Source organism: Lactuca serriola, chromosome 9, assembly GCF_051521515.1.
Source record: "Lactuca serriola cultivar US96UC23 chromosome 9, Lser_US96UC23_V15, whole genome shotgun sequence".
NCBI lineage: Eukaryota > Viridiplantae > Streptophyta > Magnoliopsida > Asterales > Asteraceae > Lactuca > Lactuca serriola.
In genome coordinates this window covers 215,747,839-215,767,975 of record NC_136416.1, presented here as the reverse complement: position 1 = coordinate 215,767,975, position 20,137 = coordinate 215,747,839, and the positions used below count along the sequence as shown (strand labels likewise).

General features: G+C 31.8%; 2 protein-coding genes across 2 annotated transcripts; both read left to right on the top strand.

The window, feature by feature from the left end:
- The first annotated feature begins 11,308 nt into the window (after positions 1-11,308).
- On the top strand, positions 11,309-12,144 carry LOC145076555 (protein FAR1-RELATED SEQUENCE 5-like). The gene is made up of 2 exons (XM_079022386.1): positions 11,309-11,982; positions 12,057-12,144. Exons 1-2 carry the CDS (start codon positions 11,309-11,311, stop codon positions 12,142-12,144), a joined length of 762 nt encoding a protein of 253 aa, XP_078878512.1.
- Positions 12,145-13,527: 1,383 nt separating this feature from the next.
- LOC145076554 (protein FAR-RED ELONGATED HYPOCOTYL 3-like) lies at positions 13,528-14,753 on the top strand. Its single transcript, XM_079022385.1, has 2 exons — positions 13,528-14,034; positions 14,139-14,753. Exons 1-2 carry the CDS (start codon positions 13,528-13,530, stop codon positions 14,751-14,753), a joined length of 1,122 nt encoding a protein of 373 aa, XP_078878511.1.
- The last annotated feature ends 5,384 nt before the right edge of the window (positions 14,754-20,137 follow it).

Sequence of the window (20,137 nt, the reverse complement as noted above, 5' to 3'; positions counted from 1 at the left end):
ACACTCTACCCTTATATTCTTTGTAATTAGAGAACTGTATTTCATCGGTTTTGTTATTAAGACAATGTACGTTGTGAATTCTTCCAAATTATAACACTATACTTTCATTTTTTTTATTAGGACATATAAGAATTAGAACTGTCACCACCTTCATAAACTTTGCCATCTTTGTGACCTGAAAACATACACAAACCCATAATATCAATTGATGATAACAAACAAGACAATTGAATAAATTGGGTTGGATCAGTAGAGTTAGTAGACCTTAAATAGTGGATGACGGAGTGCATCATGAGCATTATATATGTAAAGTCAAATACCATCTGCATAAGTGCATTTATCAACCCAATTTGTACACACAAATTGAAGTGATGCACATAAGGAAAAGAAAACCTAATCAAAATATGTGAAACAATTTGGAACTTCATTTCCATGCTAATATACTCTTCAAATATATTCAAAATAGAAATTATCTAGAACTTTCTTAAAAAATCAAATTCATAATTATATCAAGTTTGCTCTATCAAAAATGATTTTCCAGATAAACTCCATAGTTAATAGCTTTCCAGCTCCATCGTGCATGAGTTTACCCATTGAGTTTACATAAAAACTTTTTCATACAGATCCATTAGTGGCAAAAGCTGCAGGTATGAATCATAACCTGGGGGTTCAGAATGCTCATGATTTGGTTGCTGGTTTTCTTGAAATATTTGAAGATGGCTGCCATAAAATGAGGAGAGAGCTCGAAATTTATATAAAAATATTTCACCTTTTTCTCTACTAATAACATATTCATTATAATGTGTCTCAGGGGACAACCGTTAAAGATAGGATTCAGCAACACTTGATGACGAAGGGAAATCAGGGAATTGTTTATATTCTTAACATCTAAGATTTCATAAGAATAAAAAATCTAAAAAGTTCATAAAATTAAAATATATAAACCGTGGTTTTCTTTTGTTGAGGTTTACCAGTCAAAGTCAAACCATCTATATAGGGGCAAATTCATTCATGTTATGCGGGTTGTCAAAGTTGCTAAATAGATTGAACCAATTGCTTTATACCTGTAAACATTAGTCAAAGAAAATCAATTTTGATATTCATCATTCTTATTTTTGAATTACACATAGTTAATATATCCAGTAGCATACCAATGGTGAATGAATAACTTATACATATGTCAAACACAGAGCATGCGACAAATATTACCAAATTTATACGCACCTTAGGTTCCTCAAATGTTGGCCTTGGCAACCCTCACAATCCCTTCTCTCTTCTTAATAGCATAACTGCAAAAATTACAAACATAAGACCATCAAATTTTCTGAAACTAAAAACTCATTTTTCTTATGTATTAAAAAACCCATCAATATTATAGAAGTTTGACAAATTTTTCTAAGCAAACAAAATCACAAACAAAGTAAAAGGATCACAAATCTGAATAAAAATAATGACGCTTCACTGGTAAAAGCAAGAAATCGAAAACAAAAAAAACATGGGAACTTCACTTTTAAACCTTCATCAACCCATGGCCCTTCAAACACAAAAGCCAAAATTTGGTCATTTTCTTCATTAAACTTTCATCCAGAGTGAAAACAGCAGATTCCTCCTCCTTGCCCCTCCGTCTTTGTTTCCACCTCTAGAGTGCCCTTCATGGCAGTTATAATTACTCATTTAAGTATCTAATTGAAGTAAAACGCAGCAGAAGATTAAGGTTAGTAATCAAGAGGAACAAAGATGAAGAACTTTGGTTGGCTGAACGGAGGAATTGATTTCTAGGGTTTATGGTTTAAAACAACTCATAGGAGAGGGAGGGAGAGCAAGAGAGAGATTCATAAATTGAAACTTTTGACCATGAAGAAACAACTGATGCGATTCAACCAAAGCATGAAAAAAGAGAATAAGAGAATGTTCCGATTTAAACATTACAATGTTTAAGAACTGAAAAAAAATGAAATAAAAATCATAAATTGATTTAGGGCATCGACGGGGCAAAGGGAGATAGTGGATAAACGTGCATACAAACATGTGTAGGCGCTTAGCAAAGTGTAGAAATATGGCCGACTTTCAAGTTGTGACATCCCCAAAATCACGGCCAGAAAAGACCGATTTTGTTTATGCTTTATAAAAATCAGAGTACTTCATTTTATAAAAATGTTGCGGAATTTGTTCCCAGAAAAACATGGTAAATACGTTATTAAAACATTTTCGAAGAAACGTATTTATTTCATTTTAAAACGTTTGGGATGTCATCGTTAATACAGAAACATAAGCATAAACAGAACTTACAATTATTTACACTAGTGATCTACATCTCTTTAAATCTCTCAGTGTAATGTCACTTCATATCAACACCTGTGATATAAATAAACTGAGTGGGTCAGGTTAGGAAACCTGGTGAGCACATAGGGTTTTCAACACACAATAATATAATTATTATTTTTAAACATGAAACAATCAACCCAATTACCTATTCCCGTTATCCTCACATTACGTCTCTAAAACATCTAACACAAGGGACTTAGTCAAAGGACTATCATTGGGATGGAGTGTACCTGGTGAGCACACAGTTCACACAGTTCGAATGAACACACAGTTCGAATAAACACACAGTTCAAATAAACACACAATTCGAATAAACACCTACAGGTTGCGAGCCTGCTAGTGTTCCACTGGACTATCTAGAATAGTCTGTGGTCGTCATCTATACTCCGCTAGATGACTAGATCATCAAGAACAGCTATAACGAGGCCTCTCATTATTTTATTTTGTCACACAACAACTATTACATCTACCCATGTTTTACCCAACACATTTTGTAGATATAAAATACATATACAGTTTAAATCATTGAAAACATGTATAAAACGTTCATCCAGCATAGATAGCAAATATTCAGATAATATGCACACATAGCACCTAATTTATATAAAATACTTCATATCTATGTGTAAGCTGAAAGTAACTATGCACTCACCTGATTAGGTGGTGACTCAGCACTCGGACAACGCTTCGATACTCTCAAAACGATATTCCTTCGATAAAACCTAGTATCGATACCACTAGGGTTTAGTTTAACGATAACCGCGACAAATTAATTAGTCTGACTATTATTAAGCATTAATAACACTCAATAATAGCCCAAATAATTATTTTAAGGACCTAATAACATTCCTATAATTATTTGAAAGCTATATAAAAAATTGCGTAAGCGTAGCACACTTACAGCAAATTTTATCGAAAACCGGAACTTAATTGGAGCAGCGGTTCGAAACCAAAAAACTCCTTTTTCTCGGGACTCCAGGAGCCTCGGGGTTTCCGTAGGGTGCTAGGGGGTTTTCTAAGGTTTAGGGGGGGTTTAGATGAGCTAGAGAGAGAAACTAGTGAGAGAAAGAAGTGGATTTGGAGTGAAGAACAATGGCAGCCTCGCACATCAATTTATAGGGTCAGGCCTCGGTCATTACGCTGGGCGTACCGAGGGTACGCTGGGCGTACTCCTCGGATAAGATTGCCGGCCTCGGACCAGCTGTCTTGCACTCCATCAGACGGATAAGAACCGAAGTACGCGGGGCATACTTGGCCTCAGACGCGGGGCGTACTCCGGACGCTAGGCGTCTCTTCGCTACGCTGGGCGTAACCCTCACACCAGGTGTCACCATCCGAAGCGATTTCATCCGACGGCTGGGAGTTCGGCCACGTCATCATTTCATGCATCAGCTTCGCAAGTTACACTACAAACTTTAAAATTTTGTATCTTTCGCATACGATCTCCGTTTTTGACGTTCTTTATATCCACGCGAAGGTGGGAATGTACTCTACAACTTTCATTTAGACTCCATCGGCTAATTTTGACTCTATTTTAAATTTTATATTATTAACAGGGCGGGACAGGATTGGTGCGTTAGATCCTCATAACTTCTTCATCCGACGTCCGTTTTTGCTCATCTTTTTCTCGTTATGCTACTCTTAATGAGATCTTCGATTCTTGTTTAGGCCATGTCGGCTAAAAATCACTCGATCTAATATTCGAATTTCGGGCTGTACACTGCTTTTCCGAAACTTCGAAAAATCATAACTTCTTCATACGAAGTCAGATTTGGGCGTTCTTTTTATCGGTGTTCTTAGTTTAATATATTCTACGACTTTCGTTTAGATCGCTAAGGCTAAATCTCGCTATATCGTAAATTCACTATTTACGCTTCCCGGTATCGTGCCGGTTCTGTCGCGAAACTTCGACGGGTCATAACTTCTTCGTTATAACTCGGATTTTGGCGTTCCTTATATGTACGGAAACCTTGTGACATAATCTACAACTTGGTTAAGATTATTTATTCTAAATAATCTTTTCTCGAAAAGTCGTTTTCGACCCCTATTGCCTCTAATTTGACTAGCCCGGATTTGCGGGCGTTACAATTATCTCCCCCTTAGGATGATTACGTCCCGGAATCATCAACGAAACAGGGCTCGTATAATGACTCCTTACATCATCTATTCATCCTAGGTAATAATTATAACTTCTATATTCCTTCAAGTCTATCTCTTAGACCCATTGACTGTAAGCAGTACTCGATCGTGCACCTGCTCTCTTCCTTAGGTTAGACTCCAAATTATGACCTTCAAGTTACAATCTCGATCCTTACTGGGTACAAACTTAAGATGAGTTCTTTTGTTACTACTATAGATCGATGTGTCATATTCTAATGATCTATCATCATACGTTGCAACACTTAGACTTAGGTCTCCCAAAGTTAAATTATAAAATAGACTATGCCTTCCTTCATGTTCTAATGTGATATAATCACACTTTAACATTAGGCATTTCTAGCTATCAACCTCTTTAACAACGATCACGATATTTCTTTTGATCGCTTTGATTTCAATCGTTTGGTTTAAGTCGGAAGCTACATCAAACTTGGTTCTCTGAACCACGTAACCTACTCATCGTAGTCGGACTCAATGGGATATGACCACTAGGGTCGAGATAACAACAATCTTCTTAGTCATTACCGAAACAATGGTAACGACATACTTGAATAAAACGAAATCATTTACTAGCTTCTTGGTAACCTTGTGACTTTCCCTGATCCAAGTGTGAGTCCTGTGCTTCCGGTAGTATAGGCCTCTACTACCATTCACACCTACTCATACTCGTCCCAAGTATTGTCCCACAGTTTCCCAAGTCACCATGCAACAAATCATACAATCATTCAACACATCAGATAACAAAACGAAGGTTTTATTTTATTACTTGAAACGATTACATGGGTGTTCAAGTTCACCCTAGTATATGCCTCTAATAGGCTATATCATATGACATTATCTATATGGCTTCTTCATAACTCGATCTCTATATATCCATCCTTACTCCTGATTCCTTGCATCTTCAACTGTTTCGTCAAGGATCATTTGAAATGCTCTTGCCTTTGGTTTTGGCGGCACATTTGGCTTTGTAGCCCCTTCTCTCTTTGGGCAATCTTGCTTGAAATGCCCTTCTTTGTTACATTCGTAACACACCCTTTTGTTGAATTTACACTCGTTGGCATAATGCCCATGCCACACTTGAAACAAGTCAAGTCCTCACCACATTTTCCAGAGTGTTTCTTTTTGCACTTCTCGCACCATCTTTCTTCGCTCCCTCCTCTAAACTTCCTGGTACTGGCCTTGCTTCTCTCATCGGGCTTTGCAGACCCCTCAAACTTCCTCTTTTCACCAACCTCAATCTTATTGGCAGCTCTTCCCTTAATCATATATTCCACAGATTTGGCAGCCCAGATAGCTGCCTCAAGAGTAGGTGCCTGACGCATTGGCACCGCGTACTCCCATGGAAGTCCCTTTGCGTACTTATCAATTTTCGTCAGCTCATCTGGAACAAGACGCAAGGCAAATTCCATCTTTTCTGTGAAGTTGTTCGTGTTTTCATCAATTGACATGCTTCCCTTCTTCAGGGTTAGAAACTGGTTCTCTAGCTCGAGCAGGTTTTGAGCTGAGCAGTACTTTCGTTTGAATTGCACCAGAAATTCTGCCCATGTCAGTTGTAGGGGCTTATTGGGGCTCAGAGTCTTCCCTAAGGTATTCCACCAACGTACAACGCGTCCTCGAAACTGACGCACTGCAAATGTGGTCTGTTGTTTTCCCTTACAACCACACATCATGAAAGCTAATTCCATCTCTGAGATCCAATCCATAACCCCAATCGGATCCTCCTTTCCAGTGAAAGTCGATGGCTTCCAAGTCAGAAAATCCTTGTACTTGCATCCATTTCTCTCGAATCCATCATCTTGGTTGTTTTGTTGAACTATTGGTGGGTTGACTTGACCAACAGTTCCACTGTAGTCTCCTTCCTCAGTCTACCCTTCATTCAACTCGGGCTGTTCGATCTGAATAGTGGCTTCCTCTCGATTTTGCTGGAGCAAACATCTAGTTTCCTCCATTTGACGATCCAACATCGCTTGGATCATCGCTTGCACTCCGGCCATTGTGACTGGCTCAGCAGCGGCTTCCATCACCGGTATTTGCTCAATCACTGGGGGTTGGTTTCTGTTCCCATTTGCATTCACGTTTCCGCTATGGGTTCTTGCCATCTTGATCTATACACCGAATAAGGTGAATCTAGATCTTTACTTAGGATTGACGGTTAAATTATCCTTATCACTCCGAAACGTTTACATGCTAGTTCTAATATCGTAGTCATACGTTTAGAATCCTAAACACATAAGGTTTCCAGATCCGGTCGGCAACAGACCATAGATCCGAACAAATAATAGCATATCAGGCACAAAGCGTTTAGCACATAAAGCATTTTAGGCATAATTCCTAAAATAAGTTTGTGCTCACACCTCACAATCATCGCTTAGCATTCTAACTTTAAGTCTAAAAATAAATCCATATTCCTAGTTCACTTAAACTAATGCTCTGATACCAACTGTGACATCCCCAAAATCACGGCCAGAAAAGACCGATTTTGTTTATGCTTTATAAAAATCAGAGTACTTCATTTTATAAAAATGTTGCGGAATTTGTTCCCAGAAAAACATGGTAAATACGTTATTAAAACATTTTCGAAGAAACGTATTTATTTCATTTTAAAACGTTTGGGATGTCATCGTTAATACAGAAACATAAGCATAAACAGAACTTACAATTATTTACACTAGTGATCTACATCTCTTTAAATCTCTCAGTGTAATGTCACTTCATATCAACACCTGTGATATAAATAAACTGAGTGGGTCAGGTTAGGAAACCTGGTGAGCACATAGGGTTTTCAACCCACAATAATATAATTATTATTTTTAAACATGAAACAATCAACCCAATTACCTATTCCCGTTATCCTCACATTACGTCTCTAAAACATCTAACACAAGGGACTTAGTCAAAGGACTATCATTGGGATGGAGTGTACCTGGTGAGCACACAGTTCACACAGTTCGAATGAACACACAGTTCGAGTAAACACACAGTTCAAATAAACACACAGTTCGAATAAACACCTACAGGTTGCGAGCCTGCTAGTGTTCCACTGGACTGTCTAGAATAGTCCGTGGTCGTCATCTATACTCCGCTAGATGACTAGATCATCAAGAACAGCTATAACGAGGCCTCTCATTATTTTATTTTGTCACACAGCAACTATTACATCTACCCATGTTTTACCCAACACATTTTGTAGATATAAAATACATATACAGTTTAAATCATTGCAAACATGTATAAAACGTTCATCCAGCATAGATAGCAAGTATTCAGATAATATGCACACATAGCACGTAATTTATATAAAATACTTCATATCTATGTGTAAGCTGAAAGTAACTATGCACTCACCTGATTAGGTGGTGACTCAGCACTCGGACAACGCTTCGATACTCTCAAAACGATATTCCTTCGATAAAACCTAGTATCGATACCACTAGGGTTTAGTTTAACGATAACCGCGATAAATTAATTAGTCTGACTATTATTAAGCGTTAATAACACTCAATAATAGCCCAAATAATTATTTTAAGGACCTAATAACATTCCTATAATTATTTGAAAGCTATATAAAAAATTACGTAAGCGTAGCACACTTACAACAAATTTTATCGAAAACCGGAACTTAATTGGAGCAGCGGTTCGAAACTGAAAAACTCCTTTTTCTCGGGACTCCGGGAGCCTCGGGGTTTCCCTAGGGTGCTAGGGGGTTTTTCTAGGGTTTAGGGGGGGGGGGGGGGTTTAGATGAGCTAGAGAGAGAAACTAGTGAGAGAAAGAAGTGGATTTAGAGTGAAGAATAATGGCAGCCTCGCACATCAATTTATAGGGTCAGGCCTCGGTTATTACGCTGGGCGTACTCCTCGGATAAGATTGCCAGCCTCGGACCAGCTGTCTTGCACTCCATCGGACGGATAAGAACCGAAGTACGCGGGGCGTACTTGGCCTCGGACGTGGGGCGTACTCCGGACGCTAGGCGTCTCTTCGCTACGCTGGGCGTAACCCTCGCACCAGGTGTCACCATCCAAAGCGATGTCATCCGACAGCTGGGAGTTCGGCCACATCATCATTTCATGCATCAGCTTCGCAAGTTTCACTACAAACTTTAAAAATACGTATCTTTCACATACGATCTCTGTTTTTAATGTTCTTTATATCCACGCGAAGGTGGGAACGTACTCTACAACTTTCATTTAGACTCCGTCGGCTAATTTTAACTCTATTTTAAATTTTATATTATTAACAGGCCGGGACAGGATTGGTCCGTTAAATCCTCATAACTTCTTCATCCGACGTCCGTTTTCGCTCATCTTTTTCTCGTTACGCTACTCTTAATGAGATCTTCGATTCTTGTTTAGGCCGTGTCGGCTAAAAATCACTCGATCTAAGATTATTTATTCTAAATAATCTTTTCTCGAAACCTTGTGACATAATCTACAACTTGGTTAAGATTATTTATTCTAAATAATCTTTTCTCGAAAAGACGTTTTCGACCCCTATTGCCTCTAATTTGACTAGCCCGGATTTGCGGGTGTTACACAAGTCCCAACCTCTTATCCATTGAAGACGTTGCCTTGCTCAATCCGTTCATGGAATTTTTAGTTGGGACCGTTCCACCGTCCGTCGCCTCATCCCGTGACCCAATACAAGAGTGAGAGGGAAAAGAGGGACATGATGGTCGGAAATAGGTGTCTATGAGCGAAGCATTGGTGTGAACACGGATGATAAGAATAAGCGGTGATGATGATATAATGAATCGACGTTGATGTCAAGGCGTCGTTCAGAGGTACTTGATGTGGCGTTCATTAAAATGCATAAACTGGATTTTGGCGGAAGGAGAATAAAAGGGTTTTTATATATAGTAATGATATATATATATATATATATATATATATATATATATATATATATATATATATATATATATATATATATATATATATAAAAGGTTCAGGTTTATTTGAGACCATTCTAATTTTGTGAGACCGTGAGACCAAATCTAAAAATAATTTTTAAATGCAAAATAAATGGAAAAATCCAAGAATTCTTTTATTAAATATTATTTTCGGAACTTGAATTAACAAAACAAAAATAAAAAAAATAAAAAAAAAAATCCCGTTTTTTTTTAAAAAAAATACGTGAAATATTCTAAATAGAATATTACACTGACATATTCTAAAAAATAATTTTAAAATGCAAAATAAATGGAAAAAATTAAATTTTTTTTTAAATATTATTTTCGGAACTTGAATTAACTAAAAAAAATTAAAAAAAATCCATTTTTTTTGAAAAATACGTGAAATATTCTAAATAGAATATTACACTGTACATATTCTAAAAATAATTTTAAAATGCAAAATAAATGGAAAAATCAAAAAATTCTTTTTTTAAATATTATTTTCGGAACTTGAATTAACTAAAAAAAATAAAAAAATGCGTCTCACGGTCTCACAAAATTAGGCCGTCTCACATGAACCTAACCCTATATATATATATATATATATATATATATATATATATATATATATATATATATATATAGGATGGTTCCCTTGAGATTAATAAAAAATTAGAGATTGTGAGATTAAATATCAGCCAATGGAACTTAACATCAACTAACGTCAACTGTTAAATGATTAAGGGGTATAATAGTAAACCTCAAATTAATGTTGAGAAAGCAGACACCTTCCTTCTCTAAAAATCATCATATCGCTAAATCATCGATTTTCAATATCAGTCACGTAATCATATCATCCAATCTTCAACAACTCATTCAATATAATAAAAAAATCCTATTTTTACTGAATCTGTTATCAAATTATTCACAATCTTCAAATTGAAAAAAACGATCGAAACAGAGCATCAGTTCATATCCTCATAAATACGAGATACAAAACTCAAATCGAAGAAACAAGCACCTCGCAATCGTACACAAAGCATTTGAAAATCGAATCAAAATCAATTTTCATAAATGATGTCGTATCCAAAAGAAATTGACAAGTCGATCGCAAATGATACTATTATAGCTGAAATCAATTCATCTCCTAACGATGAACAAATCGATTCAATTTCTTTCACTTCTGAAGAACTTCAAAATACGATTCATATTGAAGGTACAACTAATTCGTTTTAATACTACATATTACATGACAGTTTCTACATTTCATTTTGATTCTTTGATTATACAATATAAATTATGAATAATCATATATGATTATACAATACAATATGTGATTTAATCATATAAGGATGAATAATCATATATGACTGTACATATCTATGATTAATCATATGTATTTATAGTTTGTAATTATGATTTATCATAAATGTTTTCAAATTGAAATCTATATTAATATTACATTTGGATGAATAATCATATATGATTATACATCATAAAATAGGATTAATCATATATTACAAACTACAAATACATATCATTAATCATACATGATTAAACAATATCAAGTATGAGTATTTATAAATTGATACGTATAATCATTTATGATTACACAATATATTATATGATCAATCATATAATACAATGTACAAATAAATATGATTTAACATCTAATAATATATTAATATCTAAAATCATATATGATTTTTTATACTAAAATATAAATACATATCGTTAATCACATATGATTATTACAACATAAAATTGTATAATAACATATTTGTCATTCCCTTCTTTTATCAGGTGAAAGTTTCAATTCAACAAATGAATCATATTGCAGTAACATAATTGAAGAATCTGAATATAAACCAGATGTCCCTACATAATTTGTACCAGTTGTAAACAGTGTTTTCAAATCATTAAATTTGGCAGTAAAAATGTATACTGATTATGTAGAAATGGCAGGTTTTCATACAAGACTGATTAGCCATTCAAAATACAATAGCCAAATAATAAAAGAAAAATATGTTATATGCAATAGGGGTGGCAAGGATAAACCAAAACCTTGTGATACGTTGGCTACAAGTTATGTCAAGAGGAAACCAAATTCAAACGAGATAATTACTGGGTGTACACCAAAGATTATATTTAAAAATGTTTATGGAACAACAGATTACAAAGTTAAGAAATTCTTTGAAATGCACAACCACCCACTAGAAAGTATTGAGGAAAGATCTTATACGAAAAAGGCAAGAAAGATGTCATATTCTGAAAAAGAGTTTGTAGTACGTGCATCAAAAACTAAAATTGGTCCCATAATGGCTCACAAAATACGAGCAGTTTTGAAAGGAGGATATGAATATGTAGGGGCAAAAGTAACAGACTACAAAAACTCGAGGAGAGGAGTAAATAGAATCTTATGTTACAATGATGCTCAAATAATGATAAACAAAATGAATGATCATAGAGATCATTACCCAAATTATTCATTTGAGTTCCTACGCGATGGAGATCTGTTGGCTGCTATGTTTTGGGCAGATGAAAGAGAAAAGGCTTTTTATGCAGAGTTTGGAGAAGTTATATCTTTTGATGCAACTTTTAGAACAAACAAGTAAGTTAATGTATATAAATTCGAACATACTATTAATCAAATATGATTGTACTAAACATATTCTGTTTATATAGGTATAAAATGGTATTTGTTCCATTCACAGCAGTTGACCACCACAAGAAATCAGTTAATCAGTTACTGTTGGTGCTGGTTGTTGAGTAGAGAGATAATTGAGTCGTATGAATAGCTGCTTAAAGCTTTTCTTAGAGCTCATGAAGGGAAAGCACCAAAAATTGTCCTAACTGGCCAAGATGCAACAATAAAACAAGGAGTGGAATCTGTCTTACCAAATTCAAGACACAGATTATGCATGTGGCACATAATGAAAAAATGCAAGCAAAGGTATAATAAAATACATTATATAATCATATATGATTATATAGTATTATGACAGATGATTCATATATGAATTATTAGATATCATACTATATAACCATATATGATTAATCATATATGATTAACTATTCTAATAATATGAATTATCAGATACCATACTGTATAAACATATATGATTACATAGTATGTAATATGATAATATAGTATATAATCATATATGATTATATAATCATATTATTAAAATACTTAATCATATATGATTAATCATATATGATTGATATAATGATATATAATTAATTATGTTAATAATATGATTATGTAATCATATATGATTATATATGATTAACCATATATGATTATAATAATATAAGTTATCATATATCATACTATGATTATGATGATACAATATATAATCATATATGATTATATAATACGATTAATTAATCATATATGATTAATCATATAAGATTAAACATATATGATTACAGTACATATATGATATATGATTAACCATAGATGATATATCTTACATTACAGTAATCATATATGATATATGATTAATCATATATGATTATATAATCATATATGATTATATAATCATATTATTAACATAATTAATTATATATCATTATATCAATCATATATGATATATGATTAATCATATATGATTATATAATCATATATGATTAAACATATATGATTATAGTACATATATGATATATGATTAATCATATATGATTAAACATATATGATTACAGTACATATATGATATATGATTAATTATATATGATTAATCATACATGATATATCCTACATTACAATAATCATATATGATTAAATAATCATATATGATTAAATAATCATATATGATTACAGTACATATATTATATGATTAATCATATATGATTATATAATCATATATGATTAAACATATATGATTACAGTACATATATGATATATGATTAATCATATATGATTAAATAATCATATATGATTAAACATATATGATTACAGTACATATATGATATATGATTAATCATAGATGGTATATCCTATATTACAGTAAGCATATATGATTAATCATATATGATATATCAAAATAGGTATATAATTTATACTTATATAAGCAAAATTGCACATTCATAAGTTACTGGCGATTTATTTAAAAACAAAGACTTCAAGAAAAGATTTAACAAGCTTGTTTGGAACATGCATATCAAACCAGATGAATTTGAAAAGAAGTGGGATTTGATTATTAATGAATTCAATCTGGAAGATAAAAGATGGTTCAGTGATATGTTTGAATTACGTGACAAATGGATACCTGCATACTTCAGTGACACAAGAATGTCTGGATTGATGAAAACCACTTCAAGATCAGAAAGCATGAATTCCTTCTTCAACACTTACTCTCAATCAGGAAATTTACTTTTACATTTCATGATGAACTATGACACAACAATTCAAAAACAAAGAAATACACAACAAGAGCTTGATCATCAAACAAAGAAGGCGGTATATAAATTTATTTCACCACGACCAATAGAAAAACATGCTGCAAAAGTTTATACAAGTACATTGTTTTATGAAGTACATAAAGAAATATATAAAGGTTCCTGGTACTGCCAATACGAACATCTTGCAACAAAAAATGAATGGGAGTTATACAAAGTGGAACAACTGAACAAGAATAGTGATCTAAAAACAAAATTTGAGGTAATATATTCTTATTTTAATTTTTGTTGAATCAACACATAATATAAAAAAAATATTCATTTATGATTATAAAACACTTAATGCTTTAATTTTATTTTGAACAGGTAGAAATAAAACTTCCAACAAATAATGTAAAATGTACATGTGAACACTTCAACCGCTTTGGGACTTTGTGCAGACATGCATTCAACATACTCATGAAACATGGAATTAAGGAGATACCTAAACAGTACATTGAGAATCGTTGGAGAAAGGATGTGATATCAAGGCATTATAATTTTGGTAGACATGTATATAATACAAGAGACATTGAAATTAACAGATCTGTCAATCAAGCGTACTACAACTTTGAAGCATGTTTGGAATACATAAGAAAAAATAAAGAAAAAATGGATTTGTTTGTTAAGAAAACAGAAAGCATGCTGAAGGAATATGAAAACGATCCTACAAATGAATTGCAGAAAAATAGAACAGATGTTGAAGATGTAGGAAAGCTTATGGGCATAACCATTCCAAAATACATTAACATCAATGTTCCAAATGTTCAAAGCAATAAAGGATGCGGAAAGAAAAGTAGAATTCAAAGTGCAGCAAAAATAGTGTATAAAAATTCAAACAAGAAAACAAGAAGATGCTCAGGATGTGGAGAAAGGGCTCCTCATAACTTGCAGACATGCCCAATCAAACTTGCAGCAGAACAATCATCAAAAGCTACATAGATATTTACTGCTTTAATCAGTAATGAATAAGTCATAATTTTTTTTCAACATAATATACTTTTTGTTTAGTACACTTTACTCTTTTTATAAAACAGAATTTACTATGATTTTGTCTTCTGGATTTAATCTACTTTGATAACTCTTTCTTTGATTTGATAATATATTCATTCATGATTAAAATTTTATTAAATGTTACTACAAGCATTTAAAATTACATATAACTATTATTCAATACATGTAATCATTACACATAACCATATACAATATTCATCTGTATAATCATAAAATATTATGTAATATTACTTCATATGTTTTGTTTAATCATAAGTGATTAAAAATATGATTACACATAAAAAAATCTAACCATTACATATAACCATATACAACAACATTGTTCCTAACAAATATACAACACTGCTAATAAAAAATCTAAATATAACAATATCCTTCATCATAGAATAACATCAAACATGATAAAATCTTCAATAACAAACAATTTCACAAGTCTCAAATATCAAGTTCCCCATTTTTCAAGATTCTTGTTCTTTATATTCCTAGCTAGATTTTCATACAGATTGTAGTTGACTCCAAAAAGTCTTCCACCATTACTTAGAAAGATTATCTCCATTGAACCTAACAAATCTTTACTACATATATGATGTAGAGAAATGTTGTTCATTAAAAAGAAATATTCTTTAAATGAACAACATTGCTCTACTTCAAAGACATCTAGTAAAGATCTGATATGTTCAATGTAGATAAATTTTTTTAAGTAATGGTGGAAGAGGCGTTCTTGGAGTCAGCTACAATCTGTATGAAAATCTAGCTACAAATAAAAGAACAAGAATCTTGAAAAAATGGGGAACATGTTATTAGATACAGCAAAATTAGTTCTTTTAGACTTATAGACTCCATATTTTACCTGAAACAAAATGGAAGTTGTTTAGATCATAAATAAATAATGGTGATATATAAAAATTAAAGAAATTAATAAACAAAACTAACCATTTGGAAGTATAAGGACTCATCTTTGAACAAATATAAGGCATAACATGAGGCTACCACCTTTATACAAACATAATCACTTATAAAAAATACAATATATGGCTGTACCAATCAGTTTTCATTTATAAAGAAAAGATTCTTCAATACAAACACTAAAATATAAAAATAAAATCTTACAAAGATAAGATTCTTCATGGTGATGTATTCCATGTAGTAAAGATAAGCTCACTTATCAAGAAAAAGATATAATAAATTATAATGTGTTATACAACAAATATAATCATTTATGATTACAAAAAAAATAAAAAAAATAATCGATACAATCACTAATGATTACATATAAGCAACATATAATCAATAGTAAAATCATAAATTACATATAAAAATATAACATAATCACTTATGATTAACATTCAATAACATAATTCATACAAACAAACTTAGATAATAAAATCTACCAAAATACATATTAACTTGTTTTCCATCACCATGTTTTCCATCATCATAAAAACAAACATTCTTCACAATATCCATAACATACACAACATAAACAACCTTGTTCTTATAACATCATCAATAAGAAAATATTCAATCAAATTTTTTTTGACAACCTTCTTTCTATATTCCATTGAGCATCATATGCATGCTTACCACAAATCTTTTGATCAACTTTTTGATACTCATATGTAGCTTTCAACGCATCATCACGCTTTGTATTAATCTCAGAAGTTAAGATTACTGTTGCATATTTCATTCTCAACTTTTCCAGAATTTTTTCTTGAGAAGCACCTTCTTTTGGAAGACCACATTTCCATTTAGAACATTTTTCTCCAAAACAACTCTCCATATGTCTCATAGCAAAATCTCCACAATCCACTTTGTTATAAACTGTCCTCCATGGCATTGTCAATCTTACTGGAGTAATACTTTTATCAACCATTTCATTTGCTTTAACACGACCAATCTCTTTTAGATACTTCAAAAAAGACTTTTTCTGAAAATCATATATGATTTCAAGTCAGAAAAATATAAGTATAATAATTATAAAATATATCATATATGATTTCAAATTTAAAGAATAAATATCATTTGAAACTTACAAGAGGTTTAAAAACTGCACCATACTTATCATCGAAATCAACATCATCTACACCATTATCAATAACCTCAAAAGCACGTTTCTTTAGATTCATAACAATAAGATATATGTGCTCATGCCTCAAAACCAGGAAAAATACCTAACATCAACATGTATAATATTAGAAATAAAATATTAATATATATATATATATATATATATATATATATATATATATATATATATATATATATATATATGTATAAAAAAATAAATATACCGTATCAACATCTTTCAAAACCTTCAAGTCTCTATCACCACAAACACTGCGAGAAAAGCTCTCCTTGAAAACATTATATTTTCCAGTTTCATTCAAATGAGTATATTCAAATAACAAAGTCTGTAATATAAGAAAATCATAAATGAGTATATAATAACGTGTAAATATTTAATAAAGGAATTATTAATAATAAAATAAAAACTTACAACGTCAGAATTCATGAACAATCTGAGTGGAGAATTAACAACATCTCTGAATTTCTCTTCATGATTTAGTATACGAGACCATGAGTCAAGAACACTAACATGCAAATGGGTTTTTTTATAAAGACTTTCATAATTAGCTCTAAACCCAATAACATCTGTTTCCATAAGCAATACAATATCCCTGTATATATTTATTTAAATGTTATTTAAAAGAAAAAAAATTATAATTATAAAAATAAAAAATTATATTAAAAAAAATTACCCTGGATTTCCTTGAAGACTGAAAAGCCATTCACAAAAAACATTTTCTACTTGTGTCAAACTAGGTTTCAATCAATCAATCTTTCCTTAAATGGTGACTTATAAACATAAGAAAACTTTATTTGTCTCTTTCCTTTTATATCCAGTACTGAGGTTGCTTCTTCATTTATATCTTTATGTTTGCCAGAAACAGGTTTTGATAGACCTTCTAATGTACCCAAAGGGGGTGCAAAAGAAACTGGACTAGCATCAATAACATCAACATTTGGAATAACACACTCTGGACCAACACGTGGGTTTCCAAAAATAACTCTATCCTTAATCTTTTTCTTTGTCATCCGTTCAGAAGAAATTTGACTTTGAGATGACTTCTTGGAACCTTCAGAATCTTGACTGAATCCAATACTAAAACTTGGAACAATATCATTTTTCACTGATCGAGTCTCATTTGAATCATTGTTTTTATTTGAACAATCTTCAGCATTTTCTACCCAATAAAATTATAAAAATCATATATGAATAAGCAATAATTATAAACAAATTACCTCCATCTTTATTTTTATTTGAACAATCTTCAACATCTTCACCTTCTCCGTCCTTCTTTGCTACAATAATTTTATCAACAGTAGGATTTGAAATTACTTTATTCTTATGATCATCCTCACCCAAATTTACAGTCCCTAAATTATTAAAATCATAAATGAATCATCTATATCATATATATATATATATATATATATATATATATATATATATATATATATATATTATGTATTAAAAATACATAAATAAATACTTACCATCATCAATACCAGTTAAATTCAAATTCACATCATCTTCAACTAGTTTATGATTTAAACAACCATTAGTACCTATAAAATTCAAATATAAAAAATTAAAATCATATATGATTAAACTATATAAAATAATAAAATATGCCTACCTTGATCCAAAGTTTTAAGAAAACTTTCAACAACTGGATTGCAAATAAATTGACTAAAAGATACACCTTCCTGGCTATCAATTAGACCCACACTCTTAGTAACATTTTCGACAACATAATTTGAATTCATGTCCTCTTCTTTATTACATCCACTTCCACTTCCTTGTTCATCATCTTCATCATAATCACCTTTACCTTCAACGCGATTTTTACCAATATTTCCCTCATGTGGACCACTTCCATCCCCCTGACTACCAGAACATTTCCCTTGATCATAATCTTCAACATTTTCATCATCATTAAGAAAATCATTCCCATAATCTTCATCATTAACTTGAACAAAACTAGGTGTTAATATCGGTTTTTTATATTTTTGTGAAACATAACGGGAATCAAAACTTTCTGTGCTTAAATCTCCAACAGGAAATAATAATTTCCAAATTTTCAAATTTTGACTTTGAGGAAACTTCAACACTCCCTCATCTATCTTTACAACAAGATCCTTTTTCAAATCCTCCATCTTCTGATACATTCATGAAATTTTACTTTCATACACCTACATAAGAAAAAAGATACTCACAACTAAAATACTTAAACAAAAAAAAGTCATAAATGAATAAACTAATTAAATCATAAATGAATAAAACTATAGAATTACCTCTACATCACTAACTTTATTAACATCAAAATCTTCTTCATCCTCATCACCTAAATCCTCTTCACCATCAGATTCAACCTCATCACCACCAGATTCCTCCTTATTATACTCAGATTCTTGAAATTCTTCTTCAACATATGCTTCATTAACATGTCCACACCCAAATCCTCCACTCTCTTGTAAAATATCCTCAAGAAACCTTGTAGAGTCTAAGTGTTGTAAAAGTCGAAGTGTTTGTTTCTTTGTTTTCACATGTTAGTTATTTTACTAAGTCTTCATTTTGTGCGAAGCGTATTGTTATAGACTTAGTATATTTTTTGTACACTCAGGTTTCCTATAAATAGGGACTGAGGTTAGAAGTAGAAGTAACTTTTTGTATCGAAAGTATTCATTCTGCTTAAACTCAGTAATCAGTTCTTCATCAATATAAGATCTGATTAATATTTACTCTCTGTGTTCTTACTTTTCATTCATTCAATCATAATTGCTTTTTAAATCTCAATAACAATTCTCTTTAATTGGTATCAGAGCAGGATTCAAACTGCACTGATCTGATTTTTGTTTTAGAATCATTTGCTTTTTGAGTAGTAACTTTACTCAAAATTTTCTGCGCAATTTAGTTTTTAAAATCACTCTTGATCTTCAGATTTGAATCGATTCTGCCTTTGAATTGTTTAGTCGAGTGATCGATTAGCATTTATGATCATTTCATTTGTTCAATTCATAAATTCATCAAGTTTTTCAAGCTATCTAAAATTCTCGTGTTCATCAATGGCAAACTTCAACATGAATACCATGACTTCTTTCTCTCACTTACTTGGTTCTTCAACCAAAATTCCGATGTTAATTCCTGAATACTATGATCAGTGGGATGATAGAATGGAGGATTAATTAAATGGAATTGATGAAGAACTTTGGAATTGTATCAATGGAACAGTTCTAGCTCCTGCAAA

What these genes read in the sequence shown, in the direction of transcription:
- LOC145076555 (XM_079022386.1), top strand. Translation starts at nt 11,309, where the DNA reads ATGTATACTGATTATGTAGAAATGGCAGGTTTTCATACAAGACTGATT. An exon ending in GCAACTTTTAGAACAAACAA is followed by an intron (nt 11,983 to 12,056) that starts GTAAGTTAATGT and finishes CTGTTTATATAG; the next exon opens with GTATAAAATGGTATTTGTTC.
- LOC145076554 (XM_079022385.1), top strand. Translation starts at nt 13,528, where the DNA reads ATGCATATCAAACCAGATGAATTTGAAAAGAAGTGGGATTTGATTATT. An exon ending in ATCTAAAAACAAAATTTGAG is followed by an intron (nt 14,035 to 14,138) that starts GTAATATATTCT and finishes TATTTTGAACAG; the next exon opens with GTAGAAATAAAACTTCCAAC.